This window comes from Rhinopithecus roxellana, chromosome 13, assembly GCF_007565055.1.
Source record: "Rhinopithecus roxellana isolate Shanxi Qingling chromosome 13, ASM756505v1, whole genome shotgun sequence".
NCBI lineage: Eukaryota > Metazoa > Chordata > Mammalia > Primates > Cercopithecidae > Rhinopithecus > Rhinopithecus roxellana.
The window spans coordinates 108,405,634-108,424,009 of NC_044561.1; the positions used below are offsets into that span (position 1 = coordinate 108,405,634).

At 44.9% G+C, this 18,376-nt stretch overlaps 1 protein-coding gene across 1 annotated transcript; it reads right to left on the minus strand.

Annotated features, from left to right (window-relative positions):
• Positions 1-13,390: 13,390 nt before the first annotated feature.
• On the minus strand, positions 13,391-14,627 carry LOC115892792. The gene has a single exon (XM_030915063.1). It carries the CDS (start codon positions 14,376-14,378, stop codon positions 14,043-14,045), a length of 336 nt encoding a protein of 111 aa, XP_030770923.1. The 5' UTR covers positions 14,379-14,627; the 3' UTR covers positions 13,391-14,042.
• Between the last annotated feature and the right edge of the window lie 3,749 nt (positions 14,628-18,376).

Consider the following 18,376-nt stretch of genomic DNA (forward strand, 5'->3'; position numbering starts at 1 on the left):
TCTCTGGTTCAGAGCAAACAATGAGGATGAGTAGCAGTTTCTAGGTGGCTGATAAGCAGGATCAAAGCAGAAACAAAAGTTTTTCATGGCTGCTGCCAAACTGTGGGCTGTGGGGACAGACACTCAAGGGCTGGGGCAGTGAGAGGTGGCAGAGTTCAGATGTGTGCTGTGTGACTCTCGGCCAGGCTCCATTGCTTTCCTGAGCTTCATGCCTAGCATCTGTGCAATTCGAGGGGTCCAGCGGCTGTTCTGCACGCATAGCCCCCACCCCAGGGGCTGAACAGGGCCCCACCCCCTCTCTTTTGTTTTGTCCTCACCTGTCTGGTACTTCCGAAACCACCCGCCCCCAACAGAAAGTCAGGATCAAGAAAATGGATTATTGAACCCCACGGTGACATGTGAAAATGAACTGTGGGTGAGATAATAGTATTTATTTATTTTTTTCCAAGATAGGATCTCACTCTGTCGCCTACTCTGGAGTGCAGTGGTGTAATCACAGTTCACTACAGCCTTGACTTCCTGGACTTAAGGGATCCTTCCACTTCAGTCTTCTGAGTAGCTGGGACTGCAGGCGTGTGCCACAATGCCTGGCTAATTTCTTTTTTTATTATTTGTAGAGACAGGGTTTCACCATGTTGCCCAGGCTGGTCTTGAACTCCTGGGCTTAAGAGATCTGCCTGCCTCAGCCTACTAAAGTGTTGGAATTACAGGTGTGAGCCACCGTATCCGGCCGTAATTGTATTTCTTGATGTCTCTAATTGTACTGTTATGTAAGAGAATCTCCTTGTGGTTAGGAAATATACACTGCAGTACTTGGCAGTTAAGAGAGAGAATTTCTTCAATTTACTTTCCAAATTATTTAGAAATTTGTAATATGTACATTTAGAGAGAGAATGGCAAAGAAAATATACTCAAATGATGACAACTGGCAAATCTGGGTGAAGTGTACTTAGGAATTGTTTTTTAAAAAAAAATTTTTTAACAAAGGTGGGGTCTCACTGTGTTGCCCAGGCCTGTCTCAAACTCCTGGGCTCAAGTGATCCTTCCACCTCAGCCTCTTTTTTTTTTTTTTTTTTTGAGACAGAGTTTCACTCTTGTTGCCCAGACTAGAGTGCAGTGGCGGATCTTGGCTCACTGCAACCTCTCCCTCCTGGGTTCAAGAGCTTCTCTTGCCTCAGCCTCCTGAGTAGCTGGGATTACAGGCGTGAGCCACTACGCCCGGCTAATTTTGTATTTTTAGTAGACATGGGGTTTCACCATGTTGGTCAGGCTGGTTTCAAACTCCTGACCTCAGGTGATCCAACCACTTTGGCCTCCCAAAGTGCTGGGATTACAGGTGTGAGCCACCATGCCCAGCCACTGTCTCAGCCTCTTAAAGTACTGTAAGCCATTGCCTGGCCTTAGGAGTTCTTTGAACCATCCTTGTAATTAAAAACATATTTTTAAATGTGGTAAAATACTGCATAAAAATGTATCATCTTAATCATTTTTAAGTGTACAGTTGAGTGACATTAAGTATTCTCATTGTTATGCAACCATCACCACCATCCATCTCCAGAACTCTTTTCATCTTGGAAAAATGAAACTCTGTACCCGTTAAACAATGACTCCCCATTACCCCTTCCCCCCAGTCCCTGGCAACTACCCCTCTACTTTCTGTCTCTATGAATTTGACTACTGTAGGTACCTATATAAGTGGAATCTTACAATATTTGTCTTTCTGGGGCTGGTTCATTTACTTAGCACGTTGTCCTCAACGTTCATCTATGTTGTAGCATGTGTCAGAATTTCATTCCTTTCTAAGGCTAAACAGTATTCCATTTTATGTGTGTATACCATATTTTGTTTACCCATTCACCCACCGATGGGCACCTGGGTTGCTTCTGCTCTTTGGCTATTGTGAATAATGTTGTTATGAACATCAGTGCAAATACATCTTCAAGACCACTGCTTTCAATTCTTTTGGTTACATATCCAAAAGTGGGATTGCTAGATCCTATGGTAATTACATTTTTAATTTTTGAGGAACTGCCATATTTTTCATAGTGGCATTATCATTCTTGCAATTTTAAGTATGAAATTATTTTAAAATAAAAATGACAACTGAAAAAAGAAAGTAAAGGAAGCTAATATGGATATGCATAAATATTGGATTTAGTTGACTTAATAATTAGATAAAAATTGATTTTTAAATTTGTTGAGGCAGGGTGTGGTGGCTCACACCTGTAATCCCAGCACTTTCGGAGGCTGAGGCGAGCAGACTGCTTGAGCTCAGAAGTTCAAGACCAACCTGGGCAACATGGTGAAACCCTGCCTCTACAAAGAAATTCAAAAATTAGCCAGATGTGGTGATGTGTACCTGTAGTCCCAGCTACTCAAGAGGCTGAGGAGGGAGGATCGCTTGAGCCTGGGAGGCGGAAGTTGCAGTGAACTGAGATTGCAGTGAGCCTGGGTGACAGAGCCAGACCGTCTCAAAGAAAAACAAAAAATCGTTGATAAGCTCCGTGATATTCAGGATGAAAAGAGAAACATATTATTCATTAGAAATTAGACAATTAAGACCAAGAAGAAAATGGAGGAAGTCACTATGGGTTTGTATAAGCATTAGCCATGATAATTACAAAACCAGGCTTTCACACGCCTATTAGAATAGCCAAAATCCAGAACACTGACACCACCAAATGCTGGCAAGGATGTGGACCAAGAACCATCATTCATTGCTGGTGGGAGTACAAAATGGTACAGTTGCTTTGGAAGACAGTTCAGTGGTTTCTTATAAAATTAAACATTCTCCTACCACACAAGGAGTTGAAAACATATCCATATGAAAACCCATACATAAATGTTCATGGCAACTTTATTTGTAGTTGCTAAGACTTGGAAGCAACCAAGATGTCTTTCAGTAGGTGAATGAATAAATAAACTGTGGTATGTCCAGACAATGGGATATTATTCAGCACTAAAAGGAAATGGGCTATCAACCCATGAAAATACATGGAGCAACCTTGAATGCCTATTACTAAGTGAAATGAGCCAGTCTGAAAAGGCTACAAACTGTATGTATGTCCAGTTATATGACACTATGGAAAAGCAAAAACTATGGCGTTTACTTCAAAATTAGTCGTTGCCAAGGGTTGAGGAGAGGGAAGGATGAATGGACATAGCACCGACGATTCTTACAGCAGTGAAACCACACCCGGTAATACTACTAATAATGGTAAAGCCATGTCATCATACATTGGTCCAAACCCATAGAATGTTAACTGCCCAGAGTGAACCCTGTTGTAAACTCTGACCCTGGGTGATAACAGTGTGTCAGTATTGGTTCCTCAATTGTAATAGATGTACCACTCTGGTCAGGGACACTGATAATCAGAGGGCCGTGCATGTGTCGGGAACAGGGAGTATATGAGAAATCCCTGTATTTTCCACTCAGTTTTGTGTGAACCTAAAACTGCAGTAGAAAATAGAGCCTGTTGGCCGGACGCAGTGGCTCATGCCTGTAATCCCAGCACTTTGGGAGGCCGAGGCAGGCGGATCATGAGGTCAGGAGATTGAGACCATCCTGGCTAACATGGTGAAACCCCATCTCTACTAAAAATACAAAAAATTAGCCAGGCGTGGTGGCAGGCACCTGTAGTCCCAGCTACTTGGGAGGCTGAGGCGGGAGAATGGTGTGAACCCAGGGGGCGAAGCTTGCAGTGAGCCAAGATCACACCACTGCACTCCAACCAGGGCGACACAGCAAGACTCCATCTCAAGAAAAAAAAAAAATAGAAAAAAGAAAATAGAGCCTGTTAAAAAACAAAACAAAACAACTGGCTTCGAGCTCTTTGATGGCTCAACATGGTGAAACCCTGTCTCTACTAAAATACAAAAATTAGCCGAGCATGATGGCAGGTGCCTATAATCCCAGCTACTCAGGAGGCTGAGACAGGAGAATCGCTTGAACCTGGGAGGTGGAGGTTGCAGTGAGCCGAGATTGTGCCATTGCACTCCAGCCTGGGCAACAGACAGAGGGAGACTCCATCTCAAAAAAAAAAAAGTTCTCACCAGCGATCATTCTGCACTCCCACATTGATTGCTCCATTATCCACATCCTCAGCTTCGATGATCACCAGCTCATGGGGTTTGCCCCCTCTGAGAGAAGCATCCTGGAGCCTATTGGCTGCTACCTGCTCCCCTCCCTCCATCCAGCGCTTGTCTTCTGTCCATCTCAGTCCCCTCGCCTTCAGGCTCCTGGGCATCTCCATGAGACAGGGAGGCCTAGGAGAGCTGGCAGCACTGAATCTAAAACCTAGAAGAATCCAACCAGCACACATGCCCTGGGGAGAGGAGCTGGCCTAGGTTTAGAAAGACAGCACCAAACCAAACGGAACAAAGTCCCTGGCCTCTAGGAGCTTATGTTCTGGACTGATGATGAGCACAGCAAGTGCACAAGAAAAATCAGGGTAGGTAGGGGGTGGAGGTGGGTTGGGGACTACTACTTTGTGAAGGGTCATTAGAGAACATTTTATCAAGAATATGACATTGGTGAGTACACCAGTGATGGAATGAGCCCTGCAGATATCGAGGCCAAGAATGTTCCAGTCAGAGGAATGCTCCATGCTTGGCATGGCTAGATGACAGCAAGGAGGACAGTGTGTCCAGAATAGAGTCAAAGAAGAAACAAATTGCAAGAAGGGGGTTGGAGGCCAGATCATGACCATGTGAAGGGAGCTTTTGGAAGGTTCTGAGCAGAGATCTAGGATCTAGAATCTGGCTACAGACTTGGGCAAGCACCAGCATGGAAGGGGTCGGGGAGGAAGGCACTGCAGTGATCCAAGTAGGAGATGATGGAGGCTTGGATCCGAGTGGTTGTGGTGGAGATGTTGAGATGGGACCAATCCTGGCCATATCTTGACAGCAGAACTGAGAGAGTTTGCTGTTGGACTCAATGTGAGGAATGGCAGAGAATCAAGAATGACTCCAGAAATGTTTTTTGAGCAAGTGGAAGGACTAGCTGCTTCCTGAGGTAAGGAGGACTGTGAGGGAAGCACAGTTGGGGGTGGATTTCAGGAGTGTGGTTTTAAACAGTTTACAGCAAAAGGATTTAAAGATGAAGTGACTTAATATACATTAAAAACTTAGGACAGGACAGGCACAGTGGCTCACGCCTGTAATCCCAGCACTTTGGGAGGCCGAAGTGGGCGGATCATGAGGTCAGGAGTTCAAGACCAGCCTGGCCAAGATGGTGAAACCCTGTCTGTACTAAAGATACAAAAATTAGCTGAGCATGGTGGCAGGTGCCTGTAATTCTAGCTACTCAAGAGGTTGAAGCAGGAGAATCCTTTGAACTCAGGAGGCAGAGGTTGCAGTGAGCCAAGATCGCACCATTGCACTCCAGCCTGGGCAACAGGGTGAGACTCCGTCTCAAAAACACAAAAACAAAACAAACAAACAAAAAAACTTTAGGACTCTGTCTCAAAAAAAAAAAAAAAAAAAAAAAAAGAAGAAGAAAAGAAAACATAGGCCAGGCACAGTGGCTCACACCTGTAATCCCAGCACTTTGGGAGGCTGAGGCAGGAGGATCACTTGGGGTCAGGAGTTCGAGACCAGCCTGGCCAACATGGCAAAACCCTGTTTCTACTACAAATACAAAAATTAGCTGGGCGGCCGGGCGCGGTGGCTCAAGCCTGTAATCCCAGCACTTTGGGAGGCCGAGACGGGCGGATCACGAGGTCAGGAGATCGAGACCATCCTGGCTAATATGGTGAAACCCCGTCTCTACTAAAAAATACAAAAAACTAGCCGGGCGACGAGGCGGGCGCCTGTAGTCCCAGCTACTGGGGAGGCTGAGACAGGAGAATGGCGTGAACCCGGGAGGCGGAGCTTGCAGTGAGCTGAGAGCTGGCCACTGCACTCCAGCCTGGGCGGCAGAGGAAGACTCCGTCTCAAAAAAAAAAAAAAAAAAAAAAAAAAAAAAAAAAAAAAAAAAAAAAAAAATTAGCTGGGCTTGGTGGCAGGCACCTTTAATCCCAGTTATTCAGGAGGCTGAGGCAGGAGAGTCACTTGAACCCAGGAGGTGGAGGTTGCAGTGAGCTGAGATCACGCCACTGCACTCCAGCCTGGACAACAGAGAACAGAGTGAGACTCTGTCTAAAACAAAGCAAAGCAAAACAAAACAAAAAGAAAAAAACTTAGGACAATATTTCGTACTTCATAACACACATGCATGTAAGGTTGACATTTATCTCCATTTTAAAAATAAGATTGAAGTCTCAAGGAATAAGCAACTTGTGTGCTGTATCTCTTTGAGACCCTGCTTTCAGTCCTTTTGGATATGCAGTTGACCCTTGAACAACATGAGTTTGAACTGGGTGGACCCCACTTATTCGTGGCTTTTTTTCAATCAAATGCAGTAGTGGGATGCCAAACTGCGGACAAGGAGAGCCAACTTTTCATATATACAGGTTCTGCAGTGGGACTTGAGCATGTATGGATTTGGATATACCCAGGGGTTCTGGAGCCAGTCCCCCATGTATATCAAGGTATAACTCAAAAGTGGCATTGCTGGATCATACAGTAGTTCTATTTTTAATGTTTTGAGGAACTGTCACACTGTTTTCCATTGTAGTTGCACCATTTTACAATCCCACTAACAGTGCATAAGGGTCCCAGTTTATTCACGTCCTTGTCAGCACTTGTTTTTATTTTTGTTTTCCTTCCTTCTTTCTTTCTTTCTTTTCTTTTCTTTCTTTTCTTTTCTTTTCTTTCTTCTTTTTATTGAGACAGGGTCTTGCTCTGTCGCCCAGGCTGGAGTGCAGTGGCACAATCTCAGCTCACTGCAACTTCCGCCTCCTGGGTTCAAACAATTCTTGTGCCTCAGCCCTCCCTAGTAGCTGAGATTACAGGCGCCCACCACCAGACCCAGCTCATTTTTGTATTTTTAGTAGAGACGGGGTTTTACCATGTTGGACAGGCTGGTCTTGAACTCCTGACCTCAAGTGATTCACCCACTTCAGCCTCCTCAAGTGTTGGGATTACAGGTCTGAGCCACTGTGCCGACCTGGTTTTTGTTTTCTAGAGTCTCACTCTATTGCCCAGGTTGAAGTACAGTTTTGACCTCCTGAGTTCAAGTGATCCTCCCACCAAAGCCTCCAGAATAGCTGGGAATACAGGCCATTTCTTTATTTCTATCAGAACTGGACTCATGGCTTCCTGTTTTATTCAGTGTGCTATCATCTGCATTATACAAGTCATTCTACATTTTGATGCTCAAGTTGTGACAGATTTGGCCAATGGAAGCCACTTCAAGCTGGCTTCTGTGTCCGTTTGATATGTCCCCATCATTCTTGGAGCACTTTCTTGATTCCTGCCGTAAGGGGATATTTTAAGATGATCTTGTACTTTCTTTGCTGCAGCCCTGGAATTAACCATTTCTCCAAGGCCCATGGTTCCTTTTAGTAAAGAACCATAGCTTCTGGCCCTGGCTTTACCCCTGATGAAACTCATGGCTTTGAAAGGCCCACCATCTGATCTGAAGAGGCAGAACAAACCATTCATTTTACTGAGGAGCCTGAGGCCTAGATGTGGTCAATTGGCCAAAGTCCCCAGCCAGTGACAGAGCTTAGACACGATCTGAGGCCCCTGACCTCCTGTCCAGTGCTCTCTGCCTGGCAATACATATTGCTAGCCAAGAGGTCTGCTCCCAGCAGGGCATAGCCCTCTCTGGACCTCACTTTCCTCTTTGGCCACTGAGGGTTATCTTTGCCCTGGGGGTCCAGGACTGCCTGAGAGCTGACCTTAGCTCCTGGCTCTTTATGTGTCTTACCTGCCTGGAGACTTTTATGGGTGAGTCCACCTTAAATTACGGAAGAGGTCCTGCTTCAGCTTTTGTCTCCAGCTCTCGTGGATTTGGAGCTCACAAACCAATCCCAGCCTGAAATGACTTGTGGAAGTGCATGGACCTGGGGGGACACGTGGTTTGTTCCCTCCAGGCCAGGGATTCAAGGAATATGTGCCTCCCTGAAGCCCATCTTGGTCAGCTAAGACCTGTCTCATAGAGGAGCATCAACAGGAAAGATTGGGTCCAGGCCTGATAATGGATTGGGAAGGCAATTGGAAAGGCCTCATCTACCTGTGCTAAGGCTCCCAACCCACCCAGGTTACACCATCAGCATCTAGGGAAACAAAGACACTACCTTCCCATATCTGGAGGCCAGTGTCTCATTAGCCTCACATCGAAGTTGAGAGTAAGAACCCCTCTATAGTCATGTTCTCTATATGCCATTAGAGAATGTTTGCTGTGCCTGATTTGGGAATAGGTTACGCTGCATCTGACTGATACCCTCTGGTTTGGTCAGCCACGATAGAAACTTCCAGCCTGGAAATCCTTGATTATTCAATCAGTGCCCTTACTAGCGATGTCACCCCAAGCAGCAGTCTGAAAGGCTTTCGTCTGTTGTATTCAACAGACATTTCCTAAGCACGTGCTGTGTGTCAGGTGTTATGTTGCACCCTAATGTTGCAGAAACTATTTAAACCTTAGCTCAATCCAAGTAGGCTTTCAGGTAACAATTATGATGCAAGTGGGATCCATCCATATACAAGAGGAACAAGGAGGGGCAGCAAAAGAAAGGCTGTATCGGCCGGGCGTGGTGGCTCATGCCTGTAATCCCAGCACTTTGGGAGGCTGAGGTGGGTGGATCACTTGAGGTCAGGAGTTTGAGACTAGCCTGGCCAACATGGTGAAACCCAGTCTCTACTAAAAAATACAAAAAATTAGCTGGGCGTGGTGGCGCATGCTTGTAATCCCAGCTACTTGAGAGGCAGAGGTTGCAGTGAGCCAAGATGGCACCACTGCACTCCAGCCTGAGTGACACAGTGTGACTCCGTCTCAAAAAAAAAAAAAAAAAAAAAAGGCCCTATCGTCTGACGTTCGCTTCTGGCACTCTGGAGTGTCAGGTTCCTATAGGCAAGACTTTGTGGGATACTGGAATTTAAGCTGGGCTCTGAAGAATGATTTTGCCAAGTGAAATTGTGGAAAGGGCATTATAGGCAGAAGGAATGGCTTCAGCAAACTACAGAACTTTTAAAGTGCAAGGTTATCCTCAACAGCACAGCACCTGGGTGGCAGCGGCTAACACCCAGGCAATGGAGGGAGGAGTCAAAGACGAGAAATTCCAGATACCTCAAGAGTCCAAGCATGAAGGGGCATGAACCTGTGCTTCTGTAGAGTATAGTGACTCTATTCTACAAGCAACGAGGGCTTAATACAGGCTTTTAAAATAACCTTTATTTTTTAAAAGTTAATATGTGCATTACAGGAAACTGAAAAGCACAAGAAGCAAAGAACAAAGTCATTCAAAATCACAAGCAGTTTATAGTTTGACATGTTCTTCTAGATCGTGTGTGTGTGTGGGCACAACATCCAATTTTATGGGACTGAGATTGTACAGTATGTATCATGATTTTTCACACATCATGAATATTTACCAATTCAAAATCCCAAAACTATATGAGTATTTTGATAACCAAGAATACACTACACCAACTCAAACTGCTAAAAAAAAAAAAAAAAAAAAAATGTAATCCTGCCTTTCTTGGGACAAAAAATTCATATAAGACAAAAATGGCAACACGCCTCTAGATAAAAGCATTGGCAGAGTTCCGATTTAAATGCTGCATTCCCTTAATGCTCAATTTAAAATGAAACACAGCAACAGAATATACTAAGTATAATGTTTTTAAGAGAATTCATTAGCAGATCTATACCATTAAAATATTAGTAAAGTGTATTTCCATTGAATTACTTAATGTATTTCTATAGTACAGCCAAAAGAGATGCATACATCAATGGCTATCAAAATGTAAATATGGACATACATGGACCCATCTGCATACACTTCTTCCTGTATACTTCCTTTTGCTCCTCTGCTGCCAACCTAATGAACAAGTAAGTCCTGACATACACTGCTCAGAGGTGGCTTAACAATTCCATGTCCAAGATGCATCTTTCTATCAATTATAACAAAGGTATTTACAAATTGGCTAATTCACTAGCTTAGTTTTTATCATAAGTTGTCACGCCATTCATAAAGCTTAATGTTACAAAATAATGAACTTTGTCCACAATGAACACAGGCACTTTACTAAAAACGCTCATATAGACCTGTGGTTATCATCTAAAACCATCGTCTAGATATGAAGATACTAGCAAAGAGCCCTTCCCTTCACCCTTCCTCGTCTCCCTCTTCCACCATCCCAGTGACTAAGTATAGGATGTCTAGCTCCAAGAGGTGAACTCATAAAGGTCACTCCCAGAACACAGGCCTTCCTAAAATGTAACAAAAGGACATTCACAAAGGGACTGGTTTACTACATCTATTTTTAACATACTTTGAGCATTAAGACTTATCCTTTACTACACAATATTAACTAAAATGCACATATAGAACAATAGTTAGACATCTTAACTAATCTCAGGAGCACAGAACCCTTCTCCCTGCATACCTCCTCCCTCCCCCCCCCCCGCCCCAACCACCCAGTGAAGTCTGCATTCGCTCCTAAACATCAAGTTTTAACAATTTCATTCCCAAATGCAACCACTCCTAGGAAGTACTGAAAACAAATGTTTAGAGGGGTGTTACTTAAGCCCTCTACTTTTAACCTATATTGTGCACCCTTTTTTGAAACGGAGTCTTGCTCTGTCACCGGGTTGGAGTGCAGTGGTGCGATCTCGGCTCACTGCAACCTCCGCCTCCCAAGTTCAAGCGATTCTCCTGCCTCAGCTTCCCGAGTAGCTGGGACTACAGGTGCACACCACCACGACCAGCTAATTTTTGTATTTTCAGTAGTGACGTGGTTTCACCATGTTGGCCAAGATGGTCTCGATCTCTTGACCTCGTGATCCGCCTGCCTCGGCCTCCCAAAGTGCTGGGATTACAGGCATGAGCCACTGTGCCAGGCCGTTGTGCACTTTTAAACACCTAGAAAGACTAGATGTTTCAAACTGGACTTAAGTTTTCCATTATATACACAGTAGCATTGAATAAATGGTATACATACATAACACAGACTATAATTTGAGTGTCTTCTAAATAGGAACATTCTGGCCTAGAACCCCTCCCTTTCCCACCTCTACCAACCCGGTGGACAGCTATAAGCCATCTGTAATGCTTAGGGGGGGATTTTAACAATTTCCCTTCTGTTTTTAAGAAGTCTTCCCTGTGAATTTTAACACAAAGTACTCGATGTATTAGTTTACTAATTCTACTTTTGTCATACACTGGCAACCTCTTTAACATCGACTAGATGTAAATTAGGACTCCTATGTCCACTTATATACACTATATACACAGCACAGTAAATGAAAATGCAGACACAAGGGACAATGGTCAATGTGCCTCCTCTTAAACACACTGGACACTGGTAGAAAGCCCTTTGCACTTTGTGCTCCTCCTTCCCCCTGAACCAGCACAAATACCTCAAAATGTATACTGCTCAGAGAATTGATCAGTTTCCAAGACAATATTTCTTATCAAAGGGATAGCTACAAAATGTGTTATTTACTACCTCTACTTTTAACATACTTTGTGCACTTCTAAACATCTAGAAAGACTAGATGTTTCAAATAAGGACTTAAGTTTGTCCGCTATATACACAGTAGTGTTGAATAAACTACACACAGGTGACAATGGTTGTATCTCAAAATGTCTTCTAAATAGGAATATTCTGGCCTAGAACCCTTCATTCCTTCCAACTCCTCTCCACCACCAACCTGGCGGATATAGGCACGTGTCACTTAGAGCCGATGTTATCATTTCACTTCCAAAAGTCCTTTTCAGAAGACAGCCTTTCTACAAATTTTAACAAAGTGTACAAAATGTGTTAGTTTACTAACTCTACTTCTGTCATACATTGGCAACCTCTTTAATATCTAGAGACTAGATATTACAAAATCGGGACTCATTCGTCCAGTATATACACAATATATACAGTATAGCAAAGTTAAATGAAATGCATGTAACATAGAGGCAATGGATTAAGCTGACATTTTCTAATAAACAATGGCAAAACACCTTTTGCAGTTTTTTCCCTCCCACCTCCCAGGTGGTTCAACAATTCCACTTCCAAACAGCATTTCCCATCAGTTTTTAAAAACTATTTACAAAAAGTATTATTCTACTACCACTTTTAAATACATCAAGCACTTCCTTCCAAATATCTAGAAAGACTAGATATTTCATATAACTTGTTCACCACGTACACAGCACTGTTAAATAAAATTGCACACATACAACAATGGTTATCATCTGAGGTATCTTCTAAATGTGGCCATTTTGGCCTTGAATCATTCCCTCCTCTCTTCCTTCCTTCCTTCTCTGTCTTCAATCCAGTGGACAAGTACAGGAAAGTGTAATGCTCAGAGATGGTTGAACAAATTCCTATGCAAAAGTCATTTACAGAAGACAAGTTTTCCTATGAATTTCAACACAAAGCGTACAAAATATGCTAATTTTACTACTTTGTCATACACTGGCAACCTCTTTAACATCTAGAGACTAGATGTTGAAAAATTAGGACTATCTGTCCATTATATACACTATATACAGAGCAAAACAAAATGCACAAAACACACAGAAAAATGTCTGAAAATGTCCAAGTATGAACACACTAGTATATTACCTTTTGCAATTTATTCCCTCCCACCTCCTCTAAACCATTGAACAAGTATAGACATTACTATACTGCTCACAAAGGTGGCTTTACAATTCAATTTCCAAAAGTATTTCCTATGAATTTTAGCAAAAAGATATTTACAAAGTGGTATTTTACTACCTCTACATTTAACATACATCGGGCACTTCTAAACATCTAGATAGACTAGATGTTTCAAGTAAGGAGTTAATTTGTCCACTATATACACAGCAGTATTGAATAAACTGCAAACATGTGACAACACTTATAATTTAAGTCTTCCAAATGTGAACATTCTGGCCTAGAACGCTTCCCATCTCCATCAACCCAGAAGACATCAAATTTTCAGAAGACAATCTTTCCTAGGACTTGTGAAACAAAATGTACAAAATATATTAGTTTAAACTCTACTTTTGTCATACACTGGCAACCTCTTTAACATCCAGAAAGACTAGATGTTGTCAATTAGGACTCGTCTGTCGTTTATGTACACTATATACACAGATAAGTAAAACAAAATGCACAGAGATAATGATTCATCTTGCCTCGCTGCAAGCAGGATGGCATAGAGCTCTCTGCACCTCCTCCTCTTCTCTCCTCCCCTGAACCGCTGCACAAACACAATGAGTATTACTCAACAGGTGATTTGGCCATTCCCCCCAAAAAACATTTCCTATGAATTGTAACAAAAAGATATTTACAAAATGTTATTTTGCTACCTCTAATTTTAACATACATCAGGCACTTCAGAACATCTAAAAATAGACATTTCAAAAAAGCTTAGCATTGTCAACTATATACACAGTAGTGAGGAATAAAATGCACAAACAATGGATAGAATATGAAAATGTCTTCTAAATATGACCAGTCTAGCATTAAACCTTCTCTTCCTTCTCACGTCTTCCAGCTCCACGTCATCTAACCCACTTAACGTGGACATATCGCTTCCAGAGGCCGTCTAACAACTTCATTTCCAAAAGTCATCTCCAGAAGACACGTATTTTCTATGATTTCTTTTAAACAAATGAGAATTTACAAGATGTGTGACTTTCTAACTCTACTTTATCATACGTCGGCAACCTCTTTCCATCTAAAAGGGCTAGATGTGACAAATGTTTTCTATTAAAAGGTTGGGGTGGAGTTGAGAGCAGCTTTTTCATATTATATACACAGGCCTTCCAAAATCGGCCAGTAAATCTTCCCAGAGGGTGGCGGGCATTTCCAACGGGTCAAACGTGCCCTGTCATTCTACCATTTCTCTCTTCCGACAGCAAAGTCTGGTAGAAAGAAGACCAACTGCCCGATGGCCGCTAATCGTTCCACCCGTCGTCGTTCGGGACTTCGCTCACCTCCCAGGCCCGTTAAGGCCTTTGTCCGTTGTCGTCAGGACTAGGTAGGTTTCGCCCAATGGCGACAGAGTGGTCACCCGGGAACCGGATCTGCGCGGCTCCGTGGCCTAAAGAGGCAGCCGAGCCTGCCTGCGTTCCTAGGCCACCTTCCTGGGCCCTACACGCCCTAATGGCCTCCGCCGCGCGGCGTTCGAGCGGCCGCCATGCTTCCCGGCCCGCCACGCCCGCCGCCGCCCAAAGGCGCTGCGTCCCGGCCGCTCTGCGGGCGTTTCGTTGAGGCCCGGCAGGCTTGGGCCGGGAGACCCGGCGGCCGGCCGGGTCCGGGCTGGGAGAGGCCGCCGCCGCCATCAGTCACCGAGGTGAGGTGGGGAAGAGAGGTTCGCTGCGGCTTCAAGGCCTGGGCACAGCCAGTGGGCAGCCGCAGCAGAGGCCTCTGGTATCTGCATGGCACAGGGCTCGGCCTGTCCCGGGGCCCCCCACTTCACCCGCCGGCCCGGGGCCGGAGGGCCTGGAGGGCCCCGAAGGAGCGGGCCGCGTTCTGCGTCTCTCCGCGTTCTCTGCCGACCGGAACTGACTTGGCAGTTCTCTGAGCTGGCGAGAGAGGAGCAGTACCGGAAGTGCCCTTGCGCTGGGAGCCCGCGAGCCATGGTTCCGGGTCTGCAATGTTCCGGCGTGGGAGTGGGGATAGGGTGTGGTCACGTGGGGGTTAGGACGCCCTCCTGGCTTGCTCTTCTCAACGATAATTGCTACTGGCCTCAGAATTCCCTCAGCAAACGTTACTTCTCGATTTCCTTACTCCTCCACTGCTGGTTAAGAAGACTCCAATTTTTTTTTTTTGAGATGGAGTCTCGCTCTCGCCCAGGTTGGAGTGCAGTGGCGCGATCTCGGCTCACTGCAAACTCCTTCTCCCGGGTTCACACCATTCTCCTGCCTCAGCCTCCCGAGTAGCTGGGACTACAGGCGCCTGCCACCACGCCCGGCTAATTTTTTGTATTTTAGTAGAGACGAGGTTTCACCGTGTTAGCCAGGATGGTCTCGATCTCCTGACCTCATGATTCGCCCGCCTCGGCCTCCCAATCCTCCCTGGGATTACAGGTGTGAGCCACCGCGCCCGGCCAGTCTCCAATCTTGCATTTATTCACTCATTTACCACCTGTTTACCGAGCACCTATGTGCCCCTAAGCACAGGGGAGTGCAGCAGTAAAGAAAAAAAAAAAAAACAGGAAAATTTCTGCTCTCCTAAAATTTACATTCTAGTAAGGGAAACAACAATAAACAAGATCCTTAAAATGCACAAAAGGGCAGATAGCGAAAGTGCTTTGGAAAAATAAAAATGAAAGAGGACTATGAAGTGCGGGTGTGGAATGCTTTATAGCACGGCCAGGTGACTCTGGAGCAGAGACCCGAAGGAGGCGAGGGGATGAGCCATGCTTGGAGATAGCTGTAGCGGGACAGCTTATGCACAGGGCACAAAGCCGAAGCATGTGGGCCAGGGTTGTTCCAGGAACAGCAAAGAGGCTAGGGAAGAGAGGAGAGAGAAATGGGACCGTGGGAGGGCGTTGAACTGTAGTACGGAAGAGAGCGGAAGTAGGGGCAGGGGCAGAAGCAGGGAGACCTGATAATTGACTGTTGAAGTCAAGACAGGGGCTTATGCCAGGGTGATGACAGCAAAGGGGGCAAAAAGTGGTTGAATTCAGGGGCTGACATAAGGTCAAGTCTACAAGACTTGCTGATGGACCAGATGTGAAGTGTGAAAGCGAGAACTGAAAGATGACTCCACACTTTTTGGCCTGAGCAAATGAAAAGGCAGCTGCTTTAACTGAGACGGAAGAAACCATGGGAGGAGCAAGCTTTGGGGAGAACACTAGGAGCTGAGTTTTAGGCGTGTTAAGTTTGAGATGTCTGTTTGACATTCAAGTGGGAATGTCAAGCAGACAGTTGGATTTATAAGTCTGGCATTCAGGGGAAGGTCTGAACTGGAGATGAACCTTTGGGAGTCGTCAGCATATAGATGTCTTTAAAACTTTGAGGCTGCATGAGGGGACCAAGAGAGGGACAAGGTTTGAGGTCTGATCCCTGGGTAATGTTTACAGGTCAGGGGATGAGAAGGAACCAGCAAAGGAGACTGAGAAGTGACCAGAGAGGTAGGAGAACAACCAGGGAGTGTGGTGTCCTGGAAGTAAATAAGTAAATGAGGAAAGTGTTTCAAGGGGAATTTATCAACGGTATCAAACGTTGCTGCTATGTCAATTAAGATAAGGTTGGAAATTACACTTCAGTTTTTTTTTTTTTTTTTTTGAGAGGGAGTCTTGCTCTGTCACCCAGGCTGGAGTGCAGTGGCTCAATCTAGGCTCACTGCAAGCTCCGCCTCCCGGGTTCATGCCACTCTCCTGCCTCAGCCTCCTGAGTAGCCACCACGCCTGGCTGATTTTTTGTATTTTTTTAGTAGAGACGGGGTTTCACCGTGTTAGCCAGGATGATCTCTGTCTCCTGACCCCGTGATCCGCCTGACTCGGCCTCCCAAAGTGCTGGGATTACAGGCGTGAGCCACCACCCCTGGCCTCTGAGTTCCTTTGTTTGTATTTGTATTTGTATTTATTTTTTTTGAGGCTGAGTCTCGCTCTGTTGCTCAGGCTGGAATGAAATGGCGCCATCTTGGCTCACTGCAACCTCTGCCTTCTGGGTTCAAGTGATTCTCCTGCCTCAGCCTCCCGAGTAGCTGGAATTACAGGCACCTGCCACCAGGCCGGGCTAATTTTTTGTATTTTTAGTGGAGACAGGGTTTTACCCTGTTTGTCAGGCTGGTCTCAAACTCATGACCTCAGGTGATCCACCCGCCTCGGCCTCCCAAAGTGCTGGGATTACAAGTGTGAGCCACCGTGCCTGGCCTGTATTTTTTTTATTTTTATTATTATTATTATTATTATTATTATTATTTTTGAGACAGGATTTCGCTCTGTCATCCAGACTGGAGTGCAATGGATCCATCTTGGCTCACTCCAATTCCCAAATTCAAGTGATTCTCCTGCTCCAACCTTTTAAGTAGCTGGGACTACAGGCATGTGCCACCATGCCCAGCTAATTTTTGTGTTTTTAGTATAGATGGTCTTGAACTCCTGACCTCAGGTGTTCCACTTGCCTCTGCCTCCCAAAGTGCTGGGATTACAAGCGTGAGCCACAACTACTCTACTTGAATGTTCCAACAGTGTCTGAAACTCCCCTTGTGCAAAACAAAGCTCTTGGTATCTCCCCAAAGCCTGCTCTTCCTTATCAGTAAATGGCAGTATAATCCACCTATTTCCCAAGTGACATGGTTTGGCTGTGTCTCCACCCAAATCTCATCTTGAATCGTACTCCCATAATTCCCACGTGTTATGGGAGGGACCCAGTGGGAGATAATTTGAATAATGGGGGCAATTTCCCCCATACTGTTCTCATGGTAGTGAATAAGTCTCACGAGATCTAATGGTTTTATCAGGGGTTTCTGCTTTTGCATCCTCCGCATTTTCTCTTGCTGCTGCCGTATAAGAAGTGCCTTTCGCCTCCTGCCATGATTCTGAGACCTTCCCAGCCATATGAAACTGTAAGTCCAATTAAACCTCTTTTTCTTCCCAGTCTTGGGTATGTCTTTATCAGCAGCGTGAAAATGGAGTAATACACCAAGTAATTCTCGATCTTCCTTGATTCTGCATTCTCTCATTTCCCACACCCCAACCATCCCCAGTCCTATCTGCCTCCTGAATACATTTCAAATACAGCCAATTCCCAGTGCTGTCCATTACAGTAGCCACTAGCTACATGTGGCTATTTAAATTGTAATTCATTAGAATGACATGAAATTAAAAATTCAATTCTTCAGTCACACTACCCTTATTCCAAATGCTCAAGAGTCACAGGGAACTAGGAGCCAGTGGCTACCATATGAGCACAGGTGGAGAATGTTCCCACTATCCCAGGAAGTCTGTATCCAAGTCCAAACTAGCAACGTCTTTCATTTGGATGACTCTAATAGCCCCTTAATTGTTGTTCTGGTTTCTACTGCTCCCCCTTTCTAATCCGTTCTCCCTACAGAAGCCAGAATGAACTTTTAATCAAAAATCAGATCTTATAACTCTCCTGTTTAAGCCTGCAGTGGCTTTTCTTTTTTTTTTTTTTTTTTTTTTTTTTTTTTTGAGGCGGAGTCTCGCTCTGTCGCCCGGACTGGAGTGCAGTGGCCAGATCTCAGCTCACTGCAAGCTCCGCCTCCCGAGTTTACGCCATTCTCCTGCCTCAGCCTCCCGAGTAGCTGGGACTACAGGCGCCCGCCACTTCGCCCAGCTAGTTTTTGTATTTTTAGTAGAGACGGG

Bases quoted from the DNA above. Each gene is read 5' to 3' on its own strand.
- LOC115892792 (XM_030915063.1), bottom strand. From the start codon at position 14,378: ATGGCGGCGGCGGCCTCTCCCAGCCCGGACCCGGCCGGCCGCCGGGTC.